This window comes from Ixodes scapularis, unplaced genomic scaffold (genome assembly GCF_016920785.2).
Source record: "Ixodes scapularis isolate PalLabHiFi unplaced genomic scaffold, ASM1692078v2 PGA_scaffold7__128_contigs__length_106722199, whole genome shotgun sequence".
Taxonomy (NCBI): domain Eukaryota; kingdom Metazoa; phylum Arthropoda; class Arachnida; order Ixodida; family Ixodidae; genus Ixodes; species Ixodes scapularis.
The window spans coordinates 17,283,622-17,309,803 of NW_024609882.1; the positions used below are offsets into that span (position 1 = coordinate 17,283,622).

The following is a 26,182-nucleotide window of genomic DNA, read 5'->3' on the forward strand; positions in this document are numbered from 1 at the left end:
AGAGTGATTACCTCAAAATATAAGATGCATATCTGTCCTATATCAATTTTTAAAAACATTGTTTCTTCTCAATGAGGTTTTTAACTTAAAACAAAATAAAGTAGATAGCCCGATTCTCCAGTAAATTTCAGTTTAGAAACATCTTGATTGTGATATCAGAAAAATTTTAACTTCGATCAAAAGATTCCTTTGTATGAAATTTGCAGCAAAAAGTGGAACTGAGAAAAATGCATTCAGACATTGAACTCCTTTACTTTGTTACTGCCTCACAATGTGTTGAAAATATTTTATATCAACATAACTATTCGGCGCATTGCTATAAAATTTAGTGTAAGGGTGTATAATTAGTTTCTAAAACCAAAAACATAAAAATTTAAAAACATAATTTTTTCGAAAAATTTGAAAACTTAGGCCCATGTCCCCCCTTAATAAACATGTTCCCCCCCTCCCCCTACCCAGGCACGAAGCCAGGGTGGGAGTGCCAATGGGCAAAATGTCGCACCTGGTTCGGGCTCGGCAAGCCCGTCTGGACCCAAGTCCGGCCAGTCTATCCCCTTTTCTTCGTCAGGTTCGGGTTCGCCTTCACAAACGAAACAAACATCAAAAGAGATGAAGATGAGCGACTCGGCCCATTGGCGAGGCAAGGTCTTCAGGTGAGCTCATCCCCATACTTCTAAAGCTACCCTTGGGACCTGGTAGAGGTAAAAGCTTAACTTCAACGATAGCATCGCAACGAAACGAAACAAAGTATTGATTAAATTTGTGTCGAAGATGTGGGTGCTTGTCTGGTCGAAACGGTAAATAGTAAGACGCCGCCCCAACAAGAACAAGCGCTCTCTGGCCGCAGTCGGAGATGTAATGCGACACCATTTGGGATCCCTTGGCTGCCAAACTTTGGACGTCCCTTTCCTCTTTACACATGCTCTTCTCCTCCCCGGGTTTCGACCAAATCATGGTGTCCCTTCGTGCCACATCGCATGACGTTGTCTCATACGGCGCCAGTGTCATTTGCAGTGTGAGCGACATCAAATGAGCGTGACATGACATCACGCATGGTGACATCACGACACCGACGTCGCAATGCAACGCCGTAGGATGTCAGTGTCACACGAATTTGCACGCTACATACATCTATCAAGCAGGGAAGGATGGTCGCACACCATCTCACAGTTTCACGACCCTAAAAATGCTACCGTCTTTAAACAAAATTGCATCAAGAGAAATTACAGCATAGAAATGAAATTACATTTGGAAGTTCACACATCAGTCCCACTGAGGACAAACAGCATGCCACAAGAAAAGATTAAAGTAGAACAGTTTTTTTATTTATATTAACTTATAAATAAACACAGGCTAAAGGGGTCATCTTCCCACACAACTGCAGCCTCAGCTAAATGGCAGCAGTGTTTCGAGGTTGGGGCTCTAGAGGCCTGTTTACAGGTACACCGCAGATGCCGACACAATGCTACAAACTGCGCTCGTTTGCATTGTACCGGCGTTTTAATGCATGCGACTTAGCCTTTTGCCACGCCGATTCGGCTCAATGCAGCGCCAACTCGGCACTGAGCCAGCCCTACAGTGGCTCCGACGAAGTGCTGACCGCGTTATCTCGGCGCTCGGACACACATACAAACTGGCCCAAAAGGGGGACACCTCCAAAAACTTACAGGGATCGTCAGCCGCACAGCCGTCGTCATCCTCCTCTGGTGGCACGGTCTCCTCGAAGCCCTCCTTCTCCTAAAGAAACACGTTTCAGTAAGATGCCACTCCACTCCACCAAAGCCACCATAGGCCACGTGCGTCAAGAACAAGGCCGCCGAGGGCGGAACGGATGCCATACCACATTTCACAAGTCCAACCGCATCCGACGCAACAATCCGACGAAGCCAATCGAGCGGTGCCAAAAGCGCGTCGTCATGGTGCTCGTCGTCTTTGCGATTCACGGCAAATGCAGAGTGATCCCGGTGTTTTTTTTTTCTGTGCGTAATGGGTTTAGTTGGCGATGGCAAATGCACAAAAACGAGCACCGTGACGACACACTTTCGCCGCCGCTCGGTTGGCTCTATCGGATTGTAGCAACAGCTGCGGTCTGACTTGATATGAAACGACGAGTATGGTGGCCGCACCTTTTACACCGAGCGGTAGCTTGCGCCACCTGGCCTAGAAACTTTTCAGCCCCTCCTTTTCAAATTTTGTGCGGAACTCCTGTCCCCCGTTCGACAGTACGATCCGTTGATTATGTGCGCAATCTCGCGCCTCCCAGGACCTCTTTTAGCAGTCTTCCAACCTCCTCTTTACGATTATAATTCCCTTATCACAGATGGACGGTCGGACGCTCATGGCTGCTAACATTGTGGCGGGCGGTAGATCGTGCCATCAAGCCTAGAAACCGAGAGTATGACTCATCCCCTTGCCCTTCGAAGCCGATTTGCTCCCCCGAGCTCGTCCGCCGAGGAATTGGCGTTGCCAGCAGTTACTGTTGAGACCGGTTATAACGAAGTCAGCGGGAATCAGAAATCACTTCACTATATCCGCTATTTCGTTATAACCGACTTCGGTTAACGAAGTACAAAAGGAAATGGGAAATTGTGATCGCTTCGCTGTAGCCGCTATTTTGTTATAACCGACTTCGTTATAAACGGTCTTGACTGTACCAGCAATGCGGCGTTGCCAACACTGATCTCTACTGCAGGAGGCTGGATCGCAAATTGCGGATTGGCTTGCCAGGGTTGAGCGGCACCACCGGCAGCCGTCGCTCTACACCGGCTAATGCATGGGACTATGGGAGAAGCGGAAAAAAGTGTCATTTCATATCTTCGTAGGTTGCACTCAACAAAGAAACTTATCGGATTTTCCAGGAACAACAGTTGTGAGATGCTGTTATTCCTGAACTGTGAGAAAATATCAGAAGTGTTAGAATACCAATAGTGTTTTTAAATAAATGCTCTGTGATTGAGGGTTGAGGGTCGTGACTTTGGCGTAAACGGATATGGTTCAATGTGACAAGAATTGCCGAGAGTCAACGTGGAGTCGTTTGTGATCTTGAAGTCATTGGAGCTTAGCAGACAAGTTAGGCCTTTACTGGGGGCATTTGCATTGTTTTAAGCGCTTATAAAGAGCACTTCTGGTGCAAACTCTTGCTTAAAACTGCAGCGAGGGCTTCTAGGAAGAAATAAAACTGAGCGTGTCGTTCACTTCTCAAACGCTTCATTTATTCAGCGACCGAAGCAAGCGATGCCGGCACAGTCAGTGGTGCTCTGGCACGTTTTATTTCTTTAACAGGCGCTCGAACGCTTGACAAAATTGTATCTAACCTCCAAACACTCGACTAAACGATCGCGGCACACCATAAAATACTCGCCTTCAAGCAACGCGTGCTAACTTCAACACTCCTACTTTAGTGCATTTCTCTCGTAGAATGGCGTGTATTGCCCGCTGTCAAGCAATGGCCGCCGGTGGTGCCGCCAACGGGTTCCCGATCCGCGAACCTGCCTACTACTGTAGAGATCGGTAGTAGTCAAAGGAACCCGCGGAGCACTACCGCACCAGTCAACACAGTAACGGAAGTCGCCGACAGGATAAGAATGGCAAGGCGTCTCGGACGCCCGACGTCTTTTGACGCGACTACTACAGGCCCCACTCACCGCGGCATCCATGCTCTTCATGGCCTCTAGTGCCTTCTTGTATAGCCGCTCTCCGCCCGGCATGATCTCCCCCTTCTTCTGCAGCTCCAGCTCCTTCCGATACGCTGAAGAGGGCAGTCGGTTAGTGATGCGTCGAATGACGGCGGAATGGGAGGGACCGCGACCTCCCCATCACTTTCGCATTGGACTCGCGCACGTAACTGCGCAGCATTCTGTCAGGGGCACCACTCGAACGGTAAGACGGGAGAATTGCTCGGCTCGTGCGATGTGTCACTGAGTCATCTCTTATATGTAGGGTTTTGCCTTTCCGGATAAAGCGAACAAATGTAGAGTGGTCCTGAGGAAAGGCCACTCCAGTTTCCTTTCAAATGTCTAAAGGGGGTTTATGGTTTATCACTCCCTTCACCACTCAAACCCACGCAGCCACAGCATGAATTGGTGGAATGGGACATGAAGAAAACGTGGCCACCAGAGATTATGTCCAGAAGCTAGGCAATTTTAAAATAATTAGGAACATGGCAAAATTACTCTAAATTTCGATGCATCGAAAATTTCACAAAAAAAAAACTAACAAATCGTAAATTAAAAAAAAAAAAAAAGAAAAGAAGAAATGCTTGCAATTTTAGTAGGGGTGTGTGAATACTCGAGCATACAAATTCGAATCGAATAGAAAGTTCCCGAATAATTTGATTCGCGAATCGAATTCCTAGTATTCAGTCACTCGAATATTCAATATATTCGGCCGAAGACTCGCGGTCGGAGCGGAGCTGACAAAAAAACCCGTTATTTCTCCTGATGTAAGCGCCGTGATGTTAGAAAGACCATGCGAGAAACACCCTCTTGGTCCTACCTTTGCACAAAAATCTAACGGACAGGTTAGAAAAAAGAAAAGTAACGAACGTCACAAACTTTATAGCACGCAGATTTACTCACGTTCGTGACACATTCTACCCTTGAATCACAACCGAAACATCCCATTAGCACCGCTTCCAGAGAGGAATTCTTGGGAGACTGGAATCCCGCACCATGCCTGATTCTTTTCACGAGTAAAGCACCTTGTTTCAAATTGAAGCGCCGATGTAGAACGCACTTGCCACCTCACAGAAATCGGCGACTGCACGATCACAGAAAGAAAACCACGTTAACCATGCCGATGGAACCAGCCGAGTTGTCGTCGTCCTTTTGGAACAGCAAGCCGCGAATTCTGATTTGGAACGAAATTGAACGGAAAAATAGTGTGCCTAGATTTGAGAGGGTTTCCAACTGTTCAATAGCCACGTTTGAATTACGAACTGTGAGAAGGTGACGAAAAGACGAAAGCGTCGATTGGGATTGGGCAGGCAGGGCAGGCGTCGTCGCTCTTCTGTTTGCTCGCCTTCTTTCCACGCGACAACACAATGCATGCGCACTTACAAGTACAACCAATCTGCGCTGGAGCCGTCTCCATAGTTTCAGTTTCACTTGCTCCCTATTAAATCAGGGCTCTCTAAAAATGGATAGATAGACGGAAAAATGGATGCATAGCGGCAGTTGGACTGTGATTGCGCCACCTAACCATTTTTTTTTTCTTACTTCAGATTATATTGTTTAAGCCTGTTTGCTCATTTTTAACACCTATTGTTTATGTGAAATAAAATCCCGGGTGCGCTTTTTCTTCCTTAAAATGCCCCTTTTCTGATATACAAATATATACATAAAAAAAAAGTTGCGATGTTAGGTTGTATTTTTAACGAGAAAAAAATCATGCGTGGCTGTAACTTTGATTTTTTTGTGACGTTTAAAGTAGATAGATTATGTTTGCGCCATAAAATTGGATCTTTAGTACCAAAGGACCAATAGACCCTTTCCGAAATTCAGTGCCATCTGGTGGCTGAAATGGCGGTTTAACTTTTGCCATACAACGGCGGCATTGAACTTGTAGCCTGCAGTATTTTATCGGGCCCCGTCACTTTTGCATGTCAACGGCAGACGAGAATAAACTTTTGCTATACAGGTTTTTCTGGATCATCTCGTCCAATGTCGATTCCCACAACGATGCAACCAGTCAGAACGAAGCGCCAACCCAGATAGACACCTTGATAAAGTTCTATAAGCCAAGGGGTTTCGAAGTCGATTTTGTGCCACTAACAGGTTCACTGGGCTTGAATTAGAGAAATGAACACTTACGCAGCGTTTGCGTTCAATTCCGGTTTCGCAACGTGCTAACGTCTAGAATGTATAGGCCTTGAATCCTCAGCTTAGGAGTATCTTCAACATGTTCCTTCATCAGTAAATAGAAAGCCGCCATTGATATGGCACATGCCATTTTTCAGATGGTGATGATAGTGATCAAAGTGGCCAGACTGAATTTCGGAAAGGGTCTATAGCAACTGCTTTTTTTTCACCAGAACTTCCTTACGTTCTAGCTTTTGTTCCGTACAAGATGCATATTCTGCACCAGGCGCATACTCTGCACATATAATCTCATTCGCAGCACATTTTGAAAAATTCCTACAAATAAAATCACTATTCGAATTCGATTCAATATTCGGCTTTTTTTTCTTAATTCAATTCGGTATTCGATTCGAAAACTACTATTCCGTATTCGCACACCCCTAAACTTTAGTTATAGATCTTTTTCGATCGCCAAGTAGAGACATCTAGTATGGGCGACGAAAAAATATTAAAACATTTCAACCTGCAAATGGTAAGAAAAATACCGAGCAAGCGCCCACTCAAAATTTAGCGAAAAAAATGGAGGATGGGGCGCTTGTCCGGTCATCAATTTTACGTATCAATGTACTGTGCATATTTTCTCAGATCTTACCAATTTGGGTATGGGCGCTTAGTGTGGTATGGGCGGATGCGCGGTATTCTATGGTATATCCTAGATGCATTCTATCGGCGTGGCACCAACAAAGCAGTGTTTTCGCCCATACTGGAAGTGACGATATTTCAAGATGGCGGCGCCCTTGTGAAAATGGTCTATACGTTAACTTTAATCAGAAGCTTGTCCATGTCACTGCAGGAGCTAAAGGTTGCAAGTTCGAACCAATCGTGCCAATATTTTGTCCTAAATATTCGATTGGCTCTCGCCAACCAAAAGATTAACAAAAGCCAATCTTTTGGTGTTCGCTCGAAACACGCCTGTTGACGCACATACAAATGTGCCCGGGAAACCGTGCGGGCACGTCACAGGGCTGACTCCGCGAAAAGCGCGCGCACCACGCAGGCAAGCAAGTCGCACCTTCGGGGAAGGGCCCTTCGATGGCCCAGCGGACGTAGATGGGCGGAACATCGTCAGATTCCTTGAGCGGCCGTTTTCTTGCCCTCCGCATGATCTTGATCGGTTTGTTGAGCGCGGAGGTGTCCTCCATCGGGTCGTAGAACTTGTGCACCAAAATGATGTCCTGGCGATGGGAAGGAAAAAAAACGGTCCTAAGACTCCGTTTCACTCTCAGTCTGACCACAGCCGGCGCTATGGAGGAGCCGGTCAAGCAGCGCCGAAAGTGCATAGTCATGGCACTCGTCTTTGTGGGTTTGCAAAATCCGCATAACATATGTTTCCAAACAAGTTTCTTTCTTTTTTTTTTTTTAACTTTTGCACGGACTATTTTTACAAGGGCGGAAACCACAAAAGTTTCTAGGCCAGCAACTAGACAATCCAAGAACTGCGCCACCGCACTGTCAGCTTAGGGGTGAACGGAATATAGACCAACATGGCTGCCCACAAACAAGTTGGTAATCGAACGCAACAGGTGTGGGCACGGCACACTTGCAGAAACAAAAGCTTGTGCGAGGAGAGGCATCGGAGCATGCCGCAAGGACAGCAGCGCCAACGCGATGGCGCAGCGTCGTTGAATAGATGGCCACCCTTCGCATGACACGGGTGACGACGACAACGAACAAAGTGGCCAGACCAAACGTCCCCTCGCACCTCTTTCTTGACCCGGTTCTCCTCCTTGATGCGCCGGCCGACGCTGGAGTTGCGCGGAAGCGGCACGGGAGTCGGCTCCGACTCGGGCTCAACGTCCGGCTTGGCCCTACACTCCTCGAATGCGCCAACGTCCTCGTGAAGCGCGCCCAGGCCACTGATGTCCAATTCCGGAAGCTGACCACCTGCGAGGAAGGTTCCAGAATTGTCCCCTCTCCTTCGTGCGACGACAAAGACTTAATCTACGCATAGCAGTAGAATGGAGTGGGCTGCCTCATCGAAAAACGAGGATCGTTAAGAAAATTCTCCTAATGTCTAGAATTGGGGTTCTCGATTGTCGAGACCTCGAGGAATCGCAGTCTCTCGCGACTAGCCGCCGGAGAACCCTTCCTGTCTCGGCACGGATTAAATAAAGCGGCAAGAGAGTCCACGAATCTCGTAAACAATTAACGTGCTATAGTCAATGACCGGATGACAACAGCAGAAAGGAGTTCCAGTTGCGCCGCCTCAGGAGCAAACATTGTACTTTCGACGACTCGAAGGCATCTAGTGGGCATGAAAGGGCAGCGAAAGGCCACGAATGCACACTAGGGCACAGAATCTGACTAATGAGCTGGGCACGTGCCACGTGCAACTGACACCGTCACGGTGACAACACGTCGTAGCAGTGTTATTGCGACGTAATCGTCACTTTTTTGCGACGGCAAGATGAAATCGCCACGATGCAGTCGTGATGATGTTCCTTGACGCAGCAACGAGATTGTGACACCGTGCAACGTTATAAAGTCATTGATATCTCAGTCCTTCGTGACTGTTCTCTGCGACAATCTTCCGCTAAAACTCGTCCTGCATTTAAAAAAAAAAAAAAGGAAAATGGCAAAAAAGGAGGCAGGGAGGAAGAGAGGCTTACTCAAATGTGAGTCGTCGGAGATGCTGGGACAGCCGCCGTCAAAGTCCGCCGGATCTGCCATGGACACCTCGTCAGAGTCGTCGAGCCTCCGCTGCGTTTCGAGGCTGGTGCGGTGACACCGGCACCGATCGGGGCCGCACGAGCACCCCGGCAGCTCGTGCAACATGTAGTCCGACTGGTGGCCCACCACGTCCCCCTTTACGCTGCAAGGATGGAAGGCGGTGAGAACCGCGCCAAACCTCGCAGAGCCGGACCTCTTCCAATTACAGAAGATGTTCAAAGGTAAGCTGACCCCTCAAGACTTTTACGGCGACGGCTGTTATGGGCTCTCCCCGCCACTGGAAACGACGCCCGCTATCGTAGTTCTCATCAAAGGGCATAGGACGTACGGATACGGATGTGGTGGCTTAACCCTTTGTATCGGGCGATCACAGTTTTAACAAAACTGGATCTACCCAGATGGCATCCGGCGTCAATGTTGCCGACCACTTGAAATTGATCGCCCGCCGCTGCACTGCTCTTGGGATTTGATCTTTGGCCTGCCGCGTGAGCTATGCCACGGCTTTGACAACCCGTTTTATGTACGGTATTGGTTGAACACATGTGTGCGTACGAGTCTCTTGTAGTGACCACCAGATAGCCACAATCGCTGCGACGTCACGTCAAAAGGTTGCGTTTCTCAATTTATTTTGAGTTTAATACAAACTAATCGTCGAAATCAAAAGCTTCAGCTAGATTGCACAAGCCGTTGCCCAATAACAGAAAGAAATATTTGTGAAATGTATGACATAGTTTATTTACCCTCAAAAATGTTTATCGTGGACTGTTTAGACAGCACGTGACAACCCAAAACAAAATTAAGTTTGCTCATCGGGCCAAGCAGTTGTCTAATGGGAACTATTAAGCAGGGGGGACACACGAGTGATAAAAACGAGCACCTCACGGCAGTTTTATAGCAACTTGCTTGTGCAAGTTGCACTAGAAATTTCTGCGTGGTGCTCATTTTTATAGCTCATAAGTCGCCTGCTTGAGCCACGTTGAGTGTGCTTCTCAACGAGCACCGGTGCACTGCCGAGAACCAACACTAGCAAAAGCAAGCGCCACGGGTGTTGCTTCTCTGCAGTGCACCGGGGCTCTGAAAGGAGCGCACTCAACCCGGCCACGGGAACAAAAAGTAGGAATTACACAAAAACGCTGTTCGAAATAAAGGACAGCTGAAGCGGCTTTGTATTTGAGAAAACACTTAGATTGTCCTCATTTGATCTCCAGAATCTCAAAAATCTATATTATTTAATTTTGTGCATAGAGGCTCCAGAAAATCATTTTCAAAGTACCAATGAAGGCCCTCCTTTCCGGAGCGTGACAGCACAAAAGGAGTTTTCGAAATCTCCACTCTCGCACATCTTTAGCACCTATCAAAGCTATGCACACGCACTCTTGCTAAAGTATAAAAAGGACAGAAAAAAACGTAACGACTGGTGTCCTGCAGGGTGGGGGAATAAATACATATACGTATATATACATACATACATATGCACATATATATATCCACACGAGAGACTTGTGCTCAGCGGCCGAAAGAGCCTTTTTCGACGTAACGACTGGGCAGAGGTTTTTCACGTTTTCTCGCATTCTTAGATCTTCAAGGAAAAAAAAAGTAATTTTCAGATTCACAGGATAAAACTACGCTACTACAATCAACTTCCATTTCAATTATTGAAAGCATTTCAGCTTCCCTTTAAGAGAGTATATGGCCTCAAAATGCAATTTTTTCAGAAAAAACTTTTTTTTTAAATGATATATTTATTAATTTCTAAAGAATGGTTTTAGAAACTTTCATATATAAACATTCAGGATTTATCTTACAATAAGTTATTTGCCATGTTGGGAGCCCTCAGACTCGGCAGTTTTTTGCACTTGTTATTTAATGCTGCTTCATACGCATTTAACATAGCCAGAACATCTCACCCGCATTGGAAGTGCCACTTACTCTAGATTTAGCCCATAGAAGCTTTCCAAGTTTAAAAGTATCAATGACCAGGAGAACCCCATACATCCAAACAAAAAAAATTCCAGAAAATTTGGTATAAGTGCTCTTATTGGTTGAGACCCGAAACAGGGTTTACGATTGGCCCTGCCCGGTGAAGTGATATTGTGCCATCTTCAGTAACACCCTTTCACAGTATCTTCCCACTTCAGATCCTATTCCTGCTTTGCTGCTCTTCCTTAATATGATTTGTCTCTTAGTTCTTGCCAGTTTATCTGTCAAGGAATGCCTGCGACAAAAGTCAGCTTGCCTACAAACGACACAAACTAATAGCTGTTGCCTGGTGAATAACAAAGTCTGAAAGGGGAAGGGCTAACAATGCTCCAGGTGAATTTCCCCTACCTCCGATTCACAGAAAAGAAGGAAACCTAATGTTGAAACTTCAAATGCATCTTTCTCAGTTTCACTTTTTGGCAGGGAATGTGGTATGAGGAAATGTATCATTTGACATTTTGAAAGTGTAAAGACTTCATTCGGTGATGTCCTGGACTGAAATTTCCCGAAGAACAAGTTAAGATACTCATAATTTGAAAAAAAAAAATGCAGAAATTATTGTTATTGTTTTTCTCTAGAATTTTATTTTCTACAATTAATTTTTACCTTAACTTGCACTGTGGGTGTTCTATTTCGCATTAAGCCAAACATTTTGTGGATTACGATTATTACTTTTCTTAAATACATTTCCTAATGAAGTAACTTTTTTCTGGAGCTTGTTACATAGAGTGGTGTAGAATTGGCCTACAAGACTTTAGATGTCATCAATCCTAATGAGGTTCATTTCACCCTGAAAGTTTCAATCAATTTGAGACAACGGTTCAAAAGTTGACCCTCCCAGGCCATGTCCGCCCTTAAAGGGATGGTAAACCGAAATTTGGATTTAAAAAAAAAAACAAAAAAAAACGATGCAAGAGATGCAGGCGGGATGCTACAACCCCTACAACACAACTTGTAAGGCAATATCTTGAAGGGACGGCCGTATTTTTGGAAAAAGAGGTAGAGGTTGAACCAGGCCGATGAGGCGCGTGACGTAGAGATATCTCCATTTCCTCCTCTCTTTGCTTCGCTCCCTCAAGGCAGCGAGGCAGAGGAGACGCGAGGCCGTTCCCTCTCCTTCTCGGAGAAACATGACGTAAACATTTCTGTCAAATGCGCCTCCTTTTTTTGAAAAATACGGTCATCAGTTCAAGATATTGCTGCATCAGTGATGCTTTGGTGTTTGTAGCACCCCGTTGTACGCTTTTGCCGCGTGTTTTGTGAAATCCAGATTTCGGATCAACATCCCCTTTAAGCGGCTCATAAATACATTAGAGAGATGCTGAATCGAAATTGATTTCACAAAACAAGGCCACATAAGCATTGAACGGGACGATACAAACTCCAAAACATCACTTGTACATTGAAATCAGCGAATGGCCGTATTTTTAGAAAGGAAACGCAATGAGGCGAGAAATGCGACGTCACGATTCTCCTGGAATGATTGAGAACGAGGGGAAGCGGCCTCGCTTCTCACCTTCTCGCTTCGGTTCACCTGCTCGAGGGGACAAAGAGGAGAGGGAATGAGAATTGCGACGCGACATGTCTCGTCGGCCGTGTTCAATCGCGCACTTCTTTTCAGAAAACACGGCCATCCGCTAGAGATATTGCGATACTTGTGATGGCCTGGAGTTCTGCAGCGTCCCACCTGTCGCTTCAGCCTTGTTTTGAGAGTTCAAAATTTCTGTTCAGCACCCCCTTCATGAACATAGGGTCCCAAACTTTTTAAATTTTATATTTCGTACCTCTGGTTAATTCAAGAAGAGTTTTAACTATTGCGAGACTAGTGTTAAAAGGTTCAGCCGTAGACGGGCCTGCGCTTTCCAAAGCTGTCCCAAGCAGCAGACATACTAAACTTAGACGAGAGTATGACGCAAAGTGGCGGTTGAGAGACTCCAAAAACGCACTGGCGGCAATGCCAACTAGTCTCGCCAAGATCTTTTGCCGTCAAGACCCGACAATCACCGGCACTCATGTGCGGTGGCAATTATAGACTCTTGCAAGTTCCGATGTAAATGCTTGCACGTCCTGGGAGGCGCTACAGTTTCTTGTCTTTGGGGAATTATAAACGTTGGATTCACACCCTATTTCGCTTTGCCGGAGCTACTCATGCGACCCTATAAATTGGACGCTTCACGCGCGGAATAGGCATGCGACGTTCGCTTCACGTGTCGGCTTCTCTTGCGATAGTGGCAATTGGAGCGCCGACTCTTCTGACGTGCTTCCCAAAATTGAATTTGAAGGATGAGAGCCCATCAGCTGACGGATAGGCTCTGCAAAGTACTGCCTCCGGTTTAGAGTCCAAGACTGTCGGAAAGTCGTGGAAGCAGATGTGCCAAAATTAATGCTAAAGGGAAGAAAAGTGACAACATTTTTCTCTCAATATTCGCAACTTCGCAAATGACAGGATCAACCGCATCTTCCGCACTTGCTCAGTGATTGCGTTGGACGTCACGGGTAGGGACCGATGGCACACTTTAGCAGTGTACGTTCAAAGCCTGACTTCCAACCCCGGAACCAGATTTTGGCCTACGGAAACCTCTTTGTTGCCCTCGCAGTTTAAGATCCCGCGCCACTGCTGACTCCGCTGGAGCATCACCCGCTCCGAGGGGTCGAACTTGCATCAAACAGCACAGTTGTTAGTTGCTTTCGAGTGAAGAATGGCCAAAACTGAGCACCGAACACCTAAACTGCCCGGATCACGCGTGTCAATACAAAAAAACGTTAGCGGTCCAGCATGATCTCGTCACTCGATCAAACGATGTGCTACCGTGAATCGCGCGAAAAACTGCGAAGAGAAGCCGCGGGGTGAGTGAGCCGTGAGGCTGTTTCAGCGGCCTCCGGAGTGGCTCTTACAAGAAGTGCCGAGACCCCCCCGGGAGTCGGGCACACCGCGCGCTGTTCACGGCTGTATATTCGAGTTAATTTGCGAATCGCTATCAGTAATACTCGTTCGCGCAAATAAAAAATAATTTATTTGTAAAATGAGCACACAGAATAGTGCAATCCTAGAGGTACAGCCGGCTGAGCTCGTAACAAGTTGAGGTGTTCATGATATTGCGATTGTTTCGTTTTTGCCAGTGGTGGAATGCTTTGGTTTGATTATAAGTTGACCCCCCACTTCAAATTCTCAAAAAATGAAAAAAGGGTCGACCTACATTCATGTAAATACGGTAGTTTCATTACACAGAGAGCATCATGAAGCAAGACTTGTGCAAAGTTGTGACTCACGCACCGACTCTTTCGAGAAAACGCCCATTTATAAGAGGGGGAGGGGAGGAGGGCACGATTTAGAGACTGGAAAATATGGTACAGTAATAATTGTACTTGTCTCGCAAGTTTGTTTAGACAGCCCCCCACCAGGCGTCCGTCATCTCCATCATAGAAGAAAAATGTTCTGAAAAATGGCCAGTGCAGTACCACCGCTAGCCTGTGTCCTTCAACGTTCGTCACGCAGCGACGACACACAGCTGCACGCTAATAAGGCGCTCGTCTAGATCGAAACGTGCAGGGGCGGGTATCGAACCTAGGATCCCCGGGCTCTGTGGCGAGAGCTTTTGCTCTATGCGCTTCAAGCCGCCACGCGCCAACGCGCTCGGCCGCCGAACGCCGGTCGCCCCCCCATGGCGCAACGCGAGTGCGCCAGCAAGGAGCAAGAGGCTCACTCAAGGAGGCGGGTCTGCTTGTCTTCCTCAAACAGGACAAGCTGAAGAGGCAGCCGCCTCTGGCGCTTGAGGCGGGTCTTGCGGCCGGCCCTGCCTGTCCGTCCGCCTACCGCGTCGTCCAGGTTTTCCCCCAGGCCCATGTCCTCTTGGAGGGAGAACTGCAAGAGGATGATGCACCGAGTGAAGAGTCGGGCAATACTGGAGTGGCCAGGACTGAGCATTTTGGTGCCCAGAGCCCGTCTAACGCGTCCTCGAAGGTTGCCCCTCGATCTCCGCTATATGGACACTAATCAGATGCGAGTGCAGCGTCGACGTCCGGCCGGGCCTCGTGTCCGGTTGATGCGTCGGGCCCAACTAGAAAATTGACGGCATCCAAGCATGACGACAGTGCGCGAGGGCAGAGAGCGCTGCTCACAAGACTCGATTATTCTAGGTCAAACCCGCCAGAGTTGCCGGAAACATGCTCTCACAGTTTCGGCCCTCTTTTTCCCTCGCTGCCTGATGCCGCCGAGACAACCCGTTTGTGCCGCGCAACGCTTGTATGTATGCAGGCAGCTCGCAAGTGGTGCCGTCTTGGCGCTTCGAGCCACGCGGGCACCGTTTGCGAGTTACGGTTGCGAGTTACGGTTGCGAGGTACGGTTGCGAGGTACGGCCGTCCGAGCGAAGAACACTGCCGCGTTAGATGATTGCGGCATCATGTTGCTCGGTTGTGAACTGCCATAGCGAGTGGGAGAAAAACCGCTTTTTGCACCTTCGGTCAGGCACACTGGCAAAAATGCTGGCGACAACCAGCAAGCATTGATTCTACGCACTAATGTGGCTGAAGGGTCGTTACACTAAAGTGCACCCTTTGTGGTAGCTCTAGAACCAGCGGGCTAGCTTTTGGTCAAAGAACACTGGAGCAGCACCCCCGTGACGTCACGGGGGAGCTGCGGTTGCTTCGTTGTACCGTGTACCTCAGGGCCACAGTGACATTGCATCGCGGCCGTACGGCTGATGATCAGTGTTGCCATCTATCTAGCAGACAGTTTCAGTTTTGCCGTAAACGACCGAAACCAAACTTTGAGCCACGATGATTATAAAACTACACACGACATTGAGAAAGAAATTGTACCACGCAATTCAGGGACACTGCCCAAGCTAAAAACGGACGCAATCCCAAATTAAAAAATGTTGACCTGAGTTGCCCTTCTAACTGTTTAGTTGCACGACTTGAATTCCACGCCGGAGCGAGACAGCAGCCCCTGCGCAAACAAACTAATCCAGGCTTCCATGCCGCTGCACTATGGATCGCCACACAGTAATAAACACAGTGATTAATATGATTAGCGCAGTGCAGCTTCCTGTAAGCTGCCAGAGATGTAGTCGCTCTGACACCCGACAACAATGCAAGTTGTGCGTAATGAAGGTATATGATAGGCATGTGCGAATAGTGGTTTTTGAGTTTGAAGTGAATTCATAGGGAATGGTGGTTTGGGTCAAAGACTTTCTAATTGAATATTGAATAGCTTCTCAAAGCATTTCACTACTGCACCATGCCTAACCGAAAAGCCCCTTGAACTTGAATAAGTTGTTCCTAAGCTTCCACTTGTCCATTTCTAAGCTTATTTTAATCTAGCTATATTTATGGACTCTGACCCAGAAAATCCACTGTCTATATGGGAACGGCAATTAAACTATGCATTAGTCATAAAATTCAACCTAGAGAGATGCCCAGCTATTCCTAATCGAGGGGATTTATAAATCACCTCACTATATGCAAGTATACTTCATAAAATGTAAAAGTTTAGAAAAAAACAAACAAAAAAACAATCGTGAATTATGAACGTAGGTCGTCAGAACATCTCTGCCTAACAGCTCTGGCATAACAGCCCCAGCGTAATTTTGAAAATTTTTCTGAAGTGTAGATATCAACATTCCCAATCTTTCCGTTCCTTTTCACACACACCAGGCGCATGCATGTACCATCCCGCTTTGAAGGTGGGCTTTCCTCTTAAGAACGTGACCACAATATTTGTACTTTTCGAAGTGTTCATCGCGACAAGCAAGCCACGTTGAGCGCGCTTGTTAGCGAGCACTGGTGCACTGCAAAGAAGTAACACCCACGGAAGTGAACCCCGTGGGTGTTGCTTTTTTGCAGTGCAATGGTGCTAGGTGAGAAGCATGCTCAACAGGCTAACCCGTTGCGGTCAACACTTCGAAAAATATGAATATCAAAGTTCATCCTGAAGCGAACATCGAATAGCATATTACTCGAAATATTATTCGAAAATTCAAATATTCAAACACTAAAAGTAAGGCTGCCAGGCGCGCGGTTACCCCGACAGCTAACAAGAGCTCAACTAGTGTGTAATGCCCAGGTATATGTATAAAAATAATAAAAACATTTCATGTTACATTTGTAGGATTAACCATGCAGCACTCATTGCCAGATGCAGCCTTAAAATTTCTCTTATGCACTTTAAGCAAGCATGAAACAAGAAAGTGGAACGCTTTTAAGAAACGGTAGCTGTCGTGACAAAACCATCAAAACCCGACTTACGCCATAGTCTGCTTTTCGACGATGGGAAGCACCAGCACCTGTCTTGGCCACACCTTGAGCATCTTCGCCAGTTTCGCCAGTATTGCTGAAGGTGAAAAAACATGCCTAAACCACGTGCCTAAACCATGCTACGAAGTAAGACTGTCAGATGGATTCGAGGCCCCGAGACAGGATTCTGCTGTACATGTGAAAATGCTGCATGAGCACACTGTATTTTTGATCGCACTGAAAGCATAGTAGTGAAAGCAAGCCAAAACATACTCGCACCGCTCATAGCTCGAGCAGACTTCTTATTCACTCGCACAGGCAAGTATTCTTTCAAGCCAAGCTACTGGCACTACCGCCTTGGCTTCCCTCTTGCAGTAAAGAAAAACACATATATACTGAACGGAACAGTGCACAAAAAGACGAGGACAGAGAAAAGGAATGTGCACGACACACAGCGCCTGTGTGTCGTTGTTTTGCATGCCATCATGTTTCCCATGTCGTCATACCAACTCGCCCAGCTTATCACACACTGCAAAAACTTGTACAGTCGCTGTGGGAGTTAATAGCTCCACGTGAGCGCGCGTTTCTTTCCGAGGTGCATTTGACTGGTGGCTTGCGATAGCACTAGAGATGACGTTCGGGCGAGTCCATGCGGAGTGGACAGGGGAAGCCACTCAATTCAAGGAAACCGTTGTTATCATCTGCCTGCGGGTGAGCGTAGTTCGGATGAAAATGGGAGTTGATTCTGCAGAAGTCAAGGTCCCCGAGCACGCATGGGATGGCTGCTTGAAAGAACGAAACACGTCACATTTTCAACACCATTCGAACTACGCTCAACCGCAGGCAGATGATGACAACGGTTCCCCTGAATTAAGACGGCTTCCCCTGTCCACTCTGCATGGACTCGCCCTAATGTCATGTCTAGTTCTATCGCAAGCCACAAGTCAAGCTTGCCCCTCGGAAAAAATGCGCGCTCACGTTAACTTAACTCCCGCGGTGACTGTACAGACCACTGTGATAAGTTGGGCTAGCTGGAGTAGCAATGTAGAAGGGTAAAAACAGTGTGAAAAATGACATGGACAGAGAAGGTGTACACACACAGAGCGCTGCACGGAAGACATGGACAGAGGTGTACACAGAGCGCTGTGTGCACTCTGTTAGTGTTTTTACCCTTTCACAGTGTACAGAGCACAACTTTTAGCATCTATTTTGGGTTTGAAACAAGCTCCTATATGGCGCATCGTGCAAGTATGTACAAAACAATTATCATTTGCACAACCTCACAAAGGAAAAGGTGGACAGATATAAGCCACATGCAACAAGTGCACAATCTTTGTGGGAACTTGTGCACTGCATACGACATTGTGTAAAAAAAGAGCAACAGAACTGGCAACGTGCCACACGGAAGGAAATCAAATTTTAAGGCGACTGTGAAATAAGACAGAGAGAATCTAACCCATTCCTTCCCTTTCATGCAAAATACTCCCACGTCGAGACCAAAAGCTACCCCATGCTTTATAAATAGTTCATTCAGAGCACTACAATCGGTATCAAATATTTTGTGCTATGCTGTCAAGGCTAGTGTAGTTTCAAATGCTGAAGCCCAGCATTGCTGTGCAAGCACGTGCATGCAATATCCTCCTGCGTTCGCACGTCAAGCTGCTTCAATAATGCTAACCACAGCAGAAGCTAAGCTAGCTTTGTTTTTTCCATGATGCATCAATGCTCTGTTTCCACCACGCGTTTCCTCCATGCACCAACACTCCGTCACCAGAGTCAAGAATAATTGAGAAATACTTGCGATGGCTTTTTAGAGCTGCAGGGATGAAAAACATTTGTTGATAAAAAGCAAAAGCAGAACTCGTGCCGAATGCCCAGAACTGAATTGTAATCTCGTTTGCAGCAACAGGCTGGCTGTACGAATTTTTTTGGAAGGGCATGCCAAGTTACGTCGTACAAGAGTGCTCAAAACTGAATCTAGTCTCGAGCACAGAGAAGCAAATGAAAACAATGTGAATAAACTCACCCTCTGTGAGTCATTTCGCTGGCCAGCTTCTGAACGAGGGAGTAAAGGTACTCCACCTGGGAGCAGAAAGAAGATGAACAGCATGCAAAGGGTTAGACCACGCAAACCAACTACAGATCAAAGAAACTAGAAAGGCCAATGTACCTTCTTGCCATACACAGAGGCACTTCCTTGGATAAGAAAAGCAGCCTCCGTGAAGTTCACTGTAGACTCTCCATTCTGATAGCCGACCGGCGTTTGCGAAAGCTGGAAGAGAAGAGAGAAATCAGAAGCAATGAACATGCATGTTTCAAAGCAGTGCCTTTATTCATGGCCACTTATCACCACATAACAGGAACACTTAATGTCTATTCACACAGTGCAGCTTTTTGGCGAGTCTAGTGTCGCGAAACTAGGTTTTGGGAAGCAGATGCGCTGTTTGAACGAGACAGGCAAACAAATGGACGTATCTCCACGTGGTGAATGGTGTTGATTGGGGCGAAGCTCTGGTGGTGCTGATGATACCGATTTTATTGTTCATAGGTAGTGCTGATGGTGCCGATTTTTTTATTGCTCATAGGTAGTGCTGATTTCCGGGTAGCGTTTCGACTTGATTATTACTGCTTTTTAGTCTGCGAAATGCTCAGCCAGTGGTTCTTCTAGCGGATCAGCTTGGATCCGCTAGAAGCCGTGGGAACGCATCTCCACCGCTTAAGTCAACGGTCCATGTCAGAAAGAGAATGTGTGGTATGGATCGTGGTTATATACGCAGTTGAGCATTTGACCGCAGCGTTCTCTCGTAGTAGCGTAGTGGTTAAGACGTCTGTCTTGTAAGCAAGCGGTCCCGAGTTCGAACCCCCAAACGGGCATACTTTTTTTTTATGAAAGTGGGCAGGATCCCGGAGGCAGCGCAATCAATGTGAGCATGGACGCCGGACAAGGCTAGACCCTAAGGAGCTAGCTTCGCCCCTAAAAAGGATGCAAGCACTCCTCGTTTATGGAGCAAGATTTTGCTGAAAGTTCACCGAGGGCTGTCAATCATCAGAATGAGGAGATACACAGAACACTGCCAATGGCCGATCAACATCGCAGCAATGTTCCATCATTGATGTGGAGCAAGCTTTTGGAGGAGCTTGACCAAAAATAAAAAAAGAAAACGACCATGGAAGTGATGGCCGATTCACACAACAAGCCAAATGGCAATTTCCGTTCGCGGACCATGCACCACAAGACCATCACGTCACCGATTCTTGCGATCCACACCTTGTCCGCGGACACGCAGAGCAAAATGGTCGAGCATCTCTCACTTGCAAATTTTTGGCAGGCGATCGACTTGAAAAACGACTGGCAACTGCACAACTTTCTCTGGCAACTGCACAACTTTCTCTTATTTTGGACGACTAAAACAAAGGTTGCGTATTATTGTGTTTTGAACATTCGCTACTTCATTTTGTTGCGCGATTCTTAGTTCCACACATGAAAGAAGCTGCAGAAACTTTTCCCGGCCGACACGATGCAGGTTCCTGTACTCCTCCTGGTCAGTATCAAAAAGCTTCTGTCATAACTCGTCTAGCACGCCGCATTCTTCCTTGCACGCCCAATCTACCCTTACCCCAACAAGACCTTTCTTGTGGCTGTGGCGTACTGAAGTGCTGTGTGCAAGCACGAAGTGTGTGAAGGTATCTCCTAATGCACCTCCGTGAGCCCAGGACTTCGTCACCTCCACGCTGGACTCCTCGAGTAGGACCATGCTTGTGTCACTATCATGCCTTGAGTTAGTAAAGCTAATGGCACTTAGTGCTAAGCCCATCGCAGTGTTCGGTCTCACTCCGCATGTAACGGAAGCACGCGATTCTTTTTTGCGGTACAAACATAGATTTCACAATTGGACAATGGTGCCACAGTCCGATCGTGCGATTTTGGAGTTTCACAGTACTGTGGGGTCACGAACAGGTTCGGTCCGTCCTCGCTGTCGTCTGCTCGTGGTCTCCTTCGTGTGGATGCGCTCGGGAGACAGAAAAACCGCGGACATGTCGCCATTTGATCAATCCGTCCATGAATCAGTCCGTCGTGCGAATTGGCCACGAGCGACGAGCAAGCAGCCGATTCACACACATACATACAGGCAGTACGGGTTGGCGGCACGGAGAAGATTCTTTAACAGTCGTGACGAGCGCAAGCACTGCATATAAACATGACGACTGGAGATAACCGATCTTTTGGCAGTGCAAAAATTTCTAATACTTTGTGACCACCCGCCTGTTCTTCAACGTTCATGGTCTTCCCTTGGTTTGGCAGACCTAGTAAACAGAGACGAATTCGCCGAAGTTTATCGAGCAACATCAATAAAGCGGACCCCCTTTTCACACTGCGCATACTTCTTATCATTTGCTGCAAAACTCTCGATAGTCTTGGTGCAGATGGGAAGGTTTGGCAAAAGTCTTGAGACTCAGTGAGTTGCAGTTTTTGCACGTTGAACTCCATGTGTAAACTAGACGACCGAGCAAATACTCGGTTTTGCTAAACCGTTGCACATTGAGAAAACACACCGTGTAAAAAGCCTTCTTCCTGTTATAGACCTGTAGCTTTCAAAATTTGTGCAGCCCCTCTGGTGAGCACAGTCAAACACATCAGGGTGCGTTCCAGTCACGCGTTGTCACATTCATTCATGGTCCTTACCAACCATAGTTCCATACCAACCAAGTGAAAGCCGTTTACAACTTCCTGTAACGCCGAATTGGAGCGCAGCTCTTGAGGAGGAGTGGAGGGTATATTCCTCCTCCTCCCTCGTGATCATGCCTGCTAGTCCTCCTCCCCTCCTGCTCCCCCTCCCTCTCCTTTACCACCTCCTCGTCCTTCAAGCTCCTCCCCTCCCCTCGCCTCCGCCTCCTCGTCTCTCCTCCCCCCCTCCTCCAGCTTCGTACTGCTTTCCTCCTCGCCGCTGAAGTCATGTGACCCCCTCCCCCCGACGTCACGTGACCCCCCCGAACCAGACAATGAGGGGAGGAGGAGGAGGGGGAGGAGAGGGAGGAGGAGGAGGGCAGAGGTCCGGGGGGTCACGTGACCTCGAGGGGACGGGATCACATGACCTTGGGCGGGCCGTCACGTGACTTCGGCGGGGGGAGGGGAGTCACCCCCCGGGGTCACGTGACCTGGGCGGGGGAGGAGGAGGAGCGGGGGGAGGAGGAGGGGGAGGGGCGACGCCGCACAGGCTGGAAACGGGTCATGTGACCCCCTCCCCCCGAGGTCACGTGACCCGCCCGGACCATACTACACAATGAGGGGAGGAGGAGAAGGAGGGGGAGGAAGAGGAGGAGGAGGGGAGGAGGAGGAGAGAAGGGGCGCGGTTACGCCGACGCCGACGGCGACGCCGCTCAGGCTGGAAACGGGCCCCTAAGAGCTGCGCTCTAAAAAAAAGCCGATATTTTGAATGCACAACATTTATAGGACTAACTCTTAGGGAGTTTGTGGTCGCAGATGGAGCCTCGATGTCAGTCACGCGACGTCATCCAAAGGCTCTCGTGAAAAGACATTTTACAGTACGATGTTGGCACTGTGACGCTGTTGGCAGTCACTTAAGGTGCACTTTTTTTTTTTTTTTTTTTTTGGGAAGATGTTACGAGTAGCTTAACTACGTTGCCCGTTACTTGAAATAAGTCATGCAAGTATGTTACTGTTTTGAAAATGTCACGAGTATGTTATCAAGTTACTGAAAAAAGTAATGTTACCGGTAACGACGTCACTTTTGACGCGTTACCGCCAACACTGCCTGTGTAAAAGGAATGCACTCCAAATGTATGCAGTCTCGATCCTTCACCTTTATTAGCTCGCCAGGGACATAACTTTCGCTGTTTGCCAAGGTACGCTAAAATGAAGCAGACACATTTAATTTTGTTTTCGAAATCAAAGTCAAAATTCATGCCAGGTTTCGTTTTTTTTTTTTTTTTTTTTTTTTTTCTTTTTTTAATTTACGTATATTTAGTGGTGGAACTGACAAGTGGCGATTTGGAGCAGCTCCTCTACCAGGGAACAACAGTTTTTGGAGCAGAGATTGCCACTCTTGGAGCAGACAATTTTCAGCTTCCATGTTAGAAAATTTAATGTGATCTCTTTTGAAAGTTAGCCCACAGAAATAAACTGCAGTTGTTGGAGTGTTGGGAGAATATTTGAAGTGCCATACCTATGGGGGCCTGGCCACTACAGATATTTATTTATTTATTGAACATTCATATGCGGGTAATTTTGGGATGTCTATACTAACCTATTAGGAGTACCGATGGCATCTTCGGTCTGTGTTTAACGTAAAAACATGTTTTTGGCTACTTTGTAGGGTTTGTGTCATGGCGACGTAACTGTCATGAGTTCGACATCAAACGGACACTTTTGTGTTGAATCTGTCTCACGCTGATCTCTGCTTAATAGTAACTAGGCATGTGCAAATATTTGATTTTTGGTTTGAAACAAATTCAAAGTGTATATTGGCTTTGGCAGAATATTTTTTATTTGAATATTGTATAGTCGTTGTGTCTTTCTCCTCGCCTTTCACTACTGTTACACCACGCTTAAACGAAAATTCAGCTGAACTCGCATAGTTTGTTTCCTAGTTTCTAATTTACCACTTATGAGCTCTGTTAACATTAATCTAGCTACTGCAGCCTCAGAAAGTCCAATACCTACATTGAGATAGCAATTAAACGACAGATTTAACATAAAATTAAACCTATAAAGGGTCGCAGCCATACCTAATTAAGGGTGTTTATAACTTTTTGCTATATGCAAATATTTTCTACAATTCTGAACTAAAAATAAACAAAACAAGCACAAAGAATTAACACAGGTTAACACAATAGTCAGTTATAATTTTAAGTTTTTACTGCAATGTAAATAGCAACAATCACAAAGTTTCCTTTTTTTTTTGTACACCAGGTGTGCTTGTGCACCTGGTGCACAGGTGTGCGTATGCTTGGAATGTGTGTATTTCGCCTAAGCATGCGGCTGCGCTACGGCCAAGCGAGTCGCGAGATCACACTGTTAGCTCCACAAATATTGCTTTTCTACGGTGCACCGGTGCTTGAGGAGAAGCGCACTGAAGGGGGCTAACCCGCCACGATCAAGACTTTGAAAAGTATGAACATCGCAGTTAATTTTGACGCGAAAATCCAGTAGCGTACAAGAGTATTCGTGCCACCTTTTTTTTCGCACATAATGCTTAAACATAAAAAAAAAAGCTTGTTTCTTTTGTTAACACGTGCCACACTTTCAGTTTTCTTTTCAAGAACAGCTCCCTTCTGGCGAAGACGTGGCGCAGATTATGCACAAATACAGCCTTTGTAGCAGCATGCGATTCATTCTGGCACAGCAGTTCCACCACTGCATTTATACACAGCTTATTCTTACATCAACAGGAGAGGACCACACATTATGAAAGTTATCCCACTTCCAGTTCTTGCTGAGAAACACATAGTATAACTACTTTTTTTTTTATCCCTACTAAACAAAGATTATTACTTTGTGGAATGGCCAGGCAAACCTCCAGTCATCTCACCAGTACCAACGATATAATTACAAACCAAAATTTAATTTAATTGCAATGAAAAAAATTTTATGGTCAAAACTCTAAAATAAGAAAGAAAAAGCACCGACAGGTCAAGCAACCATGGGTATCACAAATGTACCCAAATCCTAGGGAAGCCACAGCTAGACTAGGGAACGGCTTCACACAACTGGGGCCGCTCGGCCGTTGTATATAGGTCGCGCTCTACAAACCATCCATACCGTGGCCCAAGGCCCATGAACTAATTTAATAAAAAAAAATATACTTCAAAATTTAATGTGCTGGGCTAGAAACCTTTTTATGACATGCTCAGCTTGATAAAACCACTGTTTACATAAAGTAAGCAAGTTGTGGGAAGGATTTAAAAGTTGTCCCGAGCGACCCCTCTGTTGTAAAAACGAGCCGGAAGAATCGGCACGTCCACATAGAGGTCAAACTTTCACCGAGTGTCCACCGAGTGGGTCAGTTTTACTGTGTACGATTGAGTTAGCGACACTATTTACTTGTGGTTCAAACTCCCGATAGGCGCATTGAGTAAACAGAGTGAGTGGTCTGCTTTGCTGCACCTATCAAGAGATGGCGCCCCGAGTAAACAACGTCGCTAACTTCACTGATTGCAAACGTGCCCAGGCTTGACAAGTGTTTTGTTCCATTTTTTAGAGGCAGAGAACTGCGCCTTGAAATTAAGGGCGGTGAAACTGACCTGCTCACTGTGGATTCAGTGGAAGTTTAAACCTCATATTTGCAGGCGGTGATTTTTATGGCTCGTTTAACGGCAGAAGCTCCGCTTGGGCCACCCCATACAACTGGTTTAGTCCAGGTGTCCTCAAATGCTTCAATCCCCAGGAACACACATTTCTCATGACCGAGAGCCAAGGAACCACTCCCTGAATTAATGCAGTGCAGGAACCCACAAACACAGTAAACAGTAATGCCCATACTGGGAAGCGCCTGGCACATAGTGATGCATTGACGGTTGGCTCGGATCTTTTAAGTGGTTAAACTGAAAGAACCCATTACTTCAAGACACAAACGATTGAGGAAATTCAAGAGCTTGAGGAATCTTCGAGTGCAACCTCTATCATCCCGGGAACAGAGTTTGAGAACACATGGTTTAATCAAACAAGACCTAACACATCATAAAGCTCCAGTCCCATGAAGACTGCAAATTGTCCCGACCCCCTTGTAGAAGACTTCCAGGGGACGCTAACCAGCTCACCTCTTCGAGGTACTGGTCCAGGTAGGCAGAGATGTCCACCTCCCAGTTTTTCGTGAGGTCCCTGATCGGAGTGAGCAGGTTGGCATAACGCTGCTCAATCTCCAGATCCTGCGCGCGGTGCCGTTGTGACGACCCCCCAATGTCTGCGTCCACAGAAGCTGCAAAAAGAGAAAAAGATTTTGGTTTCGTCAATACGACAAATTTGTTTGTTGGCTTACGAATCGTACCTCTGCCGGCTCGGACGGAGGCTGCCGACATCTCGCGGCGATTGTGGCAACCCTGGCTGATGAAGAGTCTCCGCACCGAAAGTTTGTGGGTCACTCTTCCAGCATTCCAGACAAACTATGCCTGAAAAGAGAGAAAAAAAAAAAAAAAAAAAAAAGGAGCTGTTAAGAATTACACAATTGGGGGTCGAGAGCAGTGACGCAAAACCTCTGTTTGGAGAGGGGTACAAAACAAGCAAGCAGTGAGAACAAGAGCGAGCACAGAGCGCGAAAAACTTGCACAAAAAAAAAAAAAAAAAAACTAAAAGGAAAAAAAAAAAACGGCAGTCATATTTTGAAGTTTACATGGTTTCACTTATGCAGGGGAGCCTAACACCGCGCTGAATCTAACTAAAGTAATGCCTTCAAGAGTAACTCTTCAAAAACCCCAGCGAGGA

General features: G+C 46.7%; 1 protein-coding gene across 3 annotated transcripts in view; it reads right to left on the reverse strand.

Annotated features, from left to right (window-relative positions):
* LOC8023236 (condensin-2 complex subunit H2) overlaps window positions 1–26,182 on the reverse strand; it is a 34,990-nt gene that overhangs the window by 8,093 nt on the left and 715 nt on the right. The window contains exons 2-13 of one of the 3 annotated variants that reach the window (XM_029986681.3): window positions 25,749–25,869; window positions 25,522–25,679; window positions 18,914–19,015; window positions 18,770–18,825; window positions 16,756–16,840; window positions 14,213–14,370; window positions 8,468–8,670; window positions 7,561–7,742; window positions 6,871–7,033; window positions 3,645–3,748; window positions 1,668–1,737; window positions 503–580 (exon numbers count right to left, since the gene is read on the reverse strand). In XM_029986681.3, coding sequence (XP_029842541.2) covers window positions 503–580; window positions 1,668–1,737; window positions 3,645–3,748; window positions 6,871–7,033; window positions 7,561–7,742; window positions 8,468–8,670; window positions 14,213–14,370; window positions 16,756–16,840; window positions 18,770–18,825; window positions 18,914–19,015; window positions 25,522–25,679; window positions 25,749–25,779 — 1,390 coding nt within the window. In that variant the 5' untranslated portion in view covers window positions 25,780–25,869. Of the gene's footprint in view, window positions 1–502; window positions 581–1,667; window positions 1,738–3,644; window positions 3,749–6,870; window positions 7,034–7,560; window positions 7,743–8,467; window positions 8,671–14,212; window positions 14,371–16,755; window positions 16,841–18,769; window positions 18,826–18,913; window positions 19,016–25,521; window positions 25,870–26,182 lie in introns of all 3 variants that reach the window. The other 2 variants (XM_029986680.3, XM_040498453.1) reach the window with 2 other exon arrangements.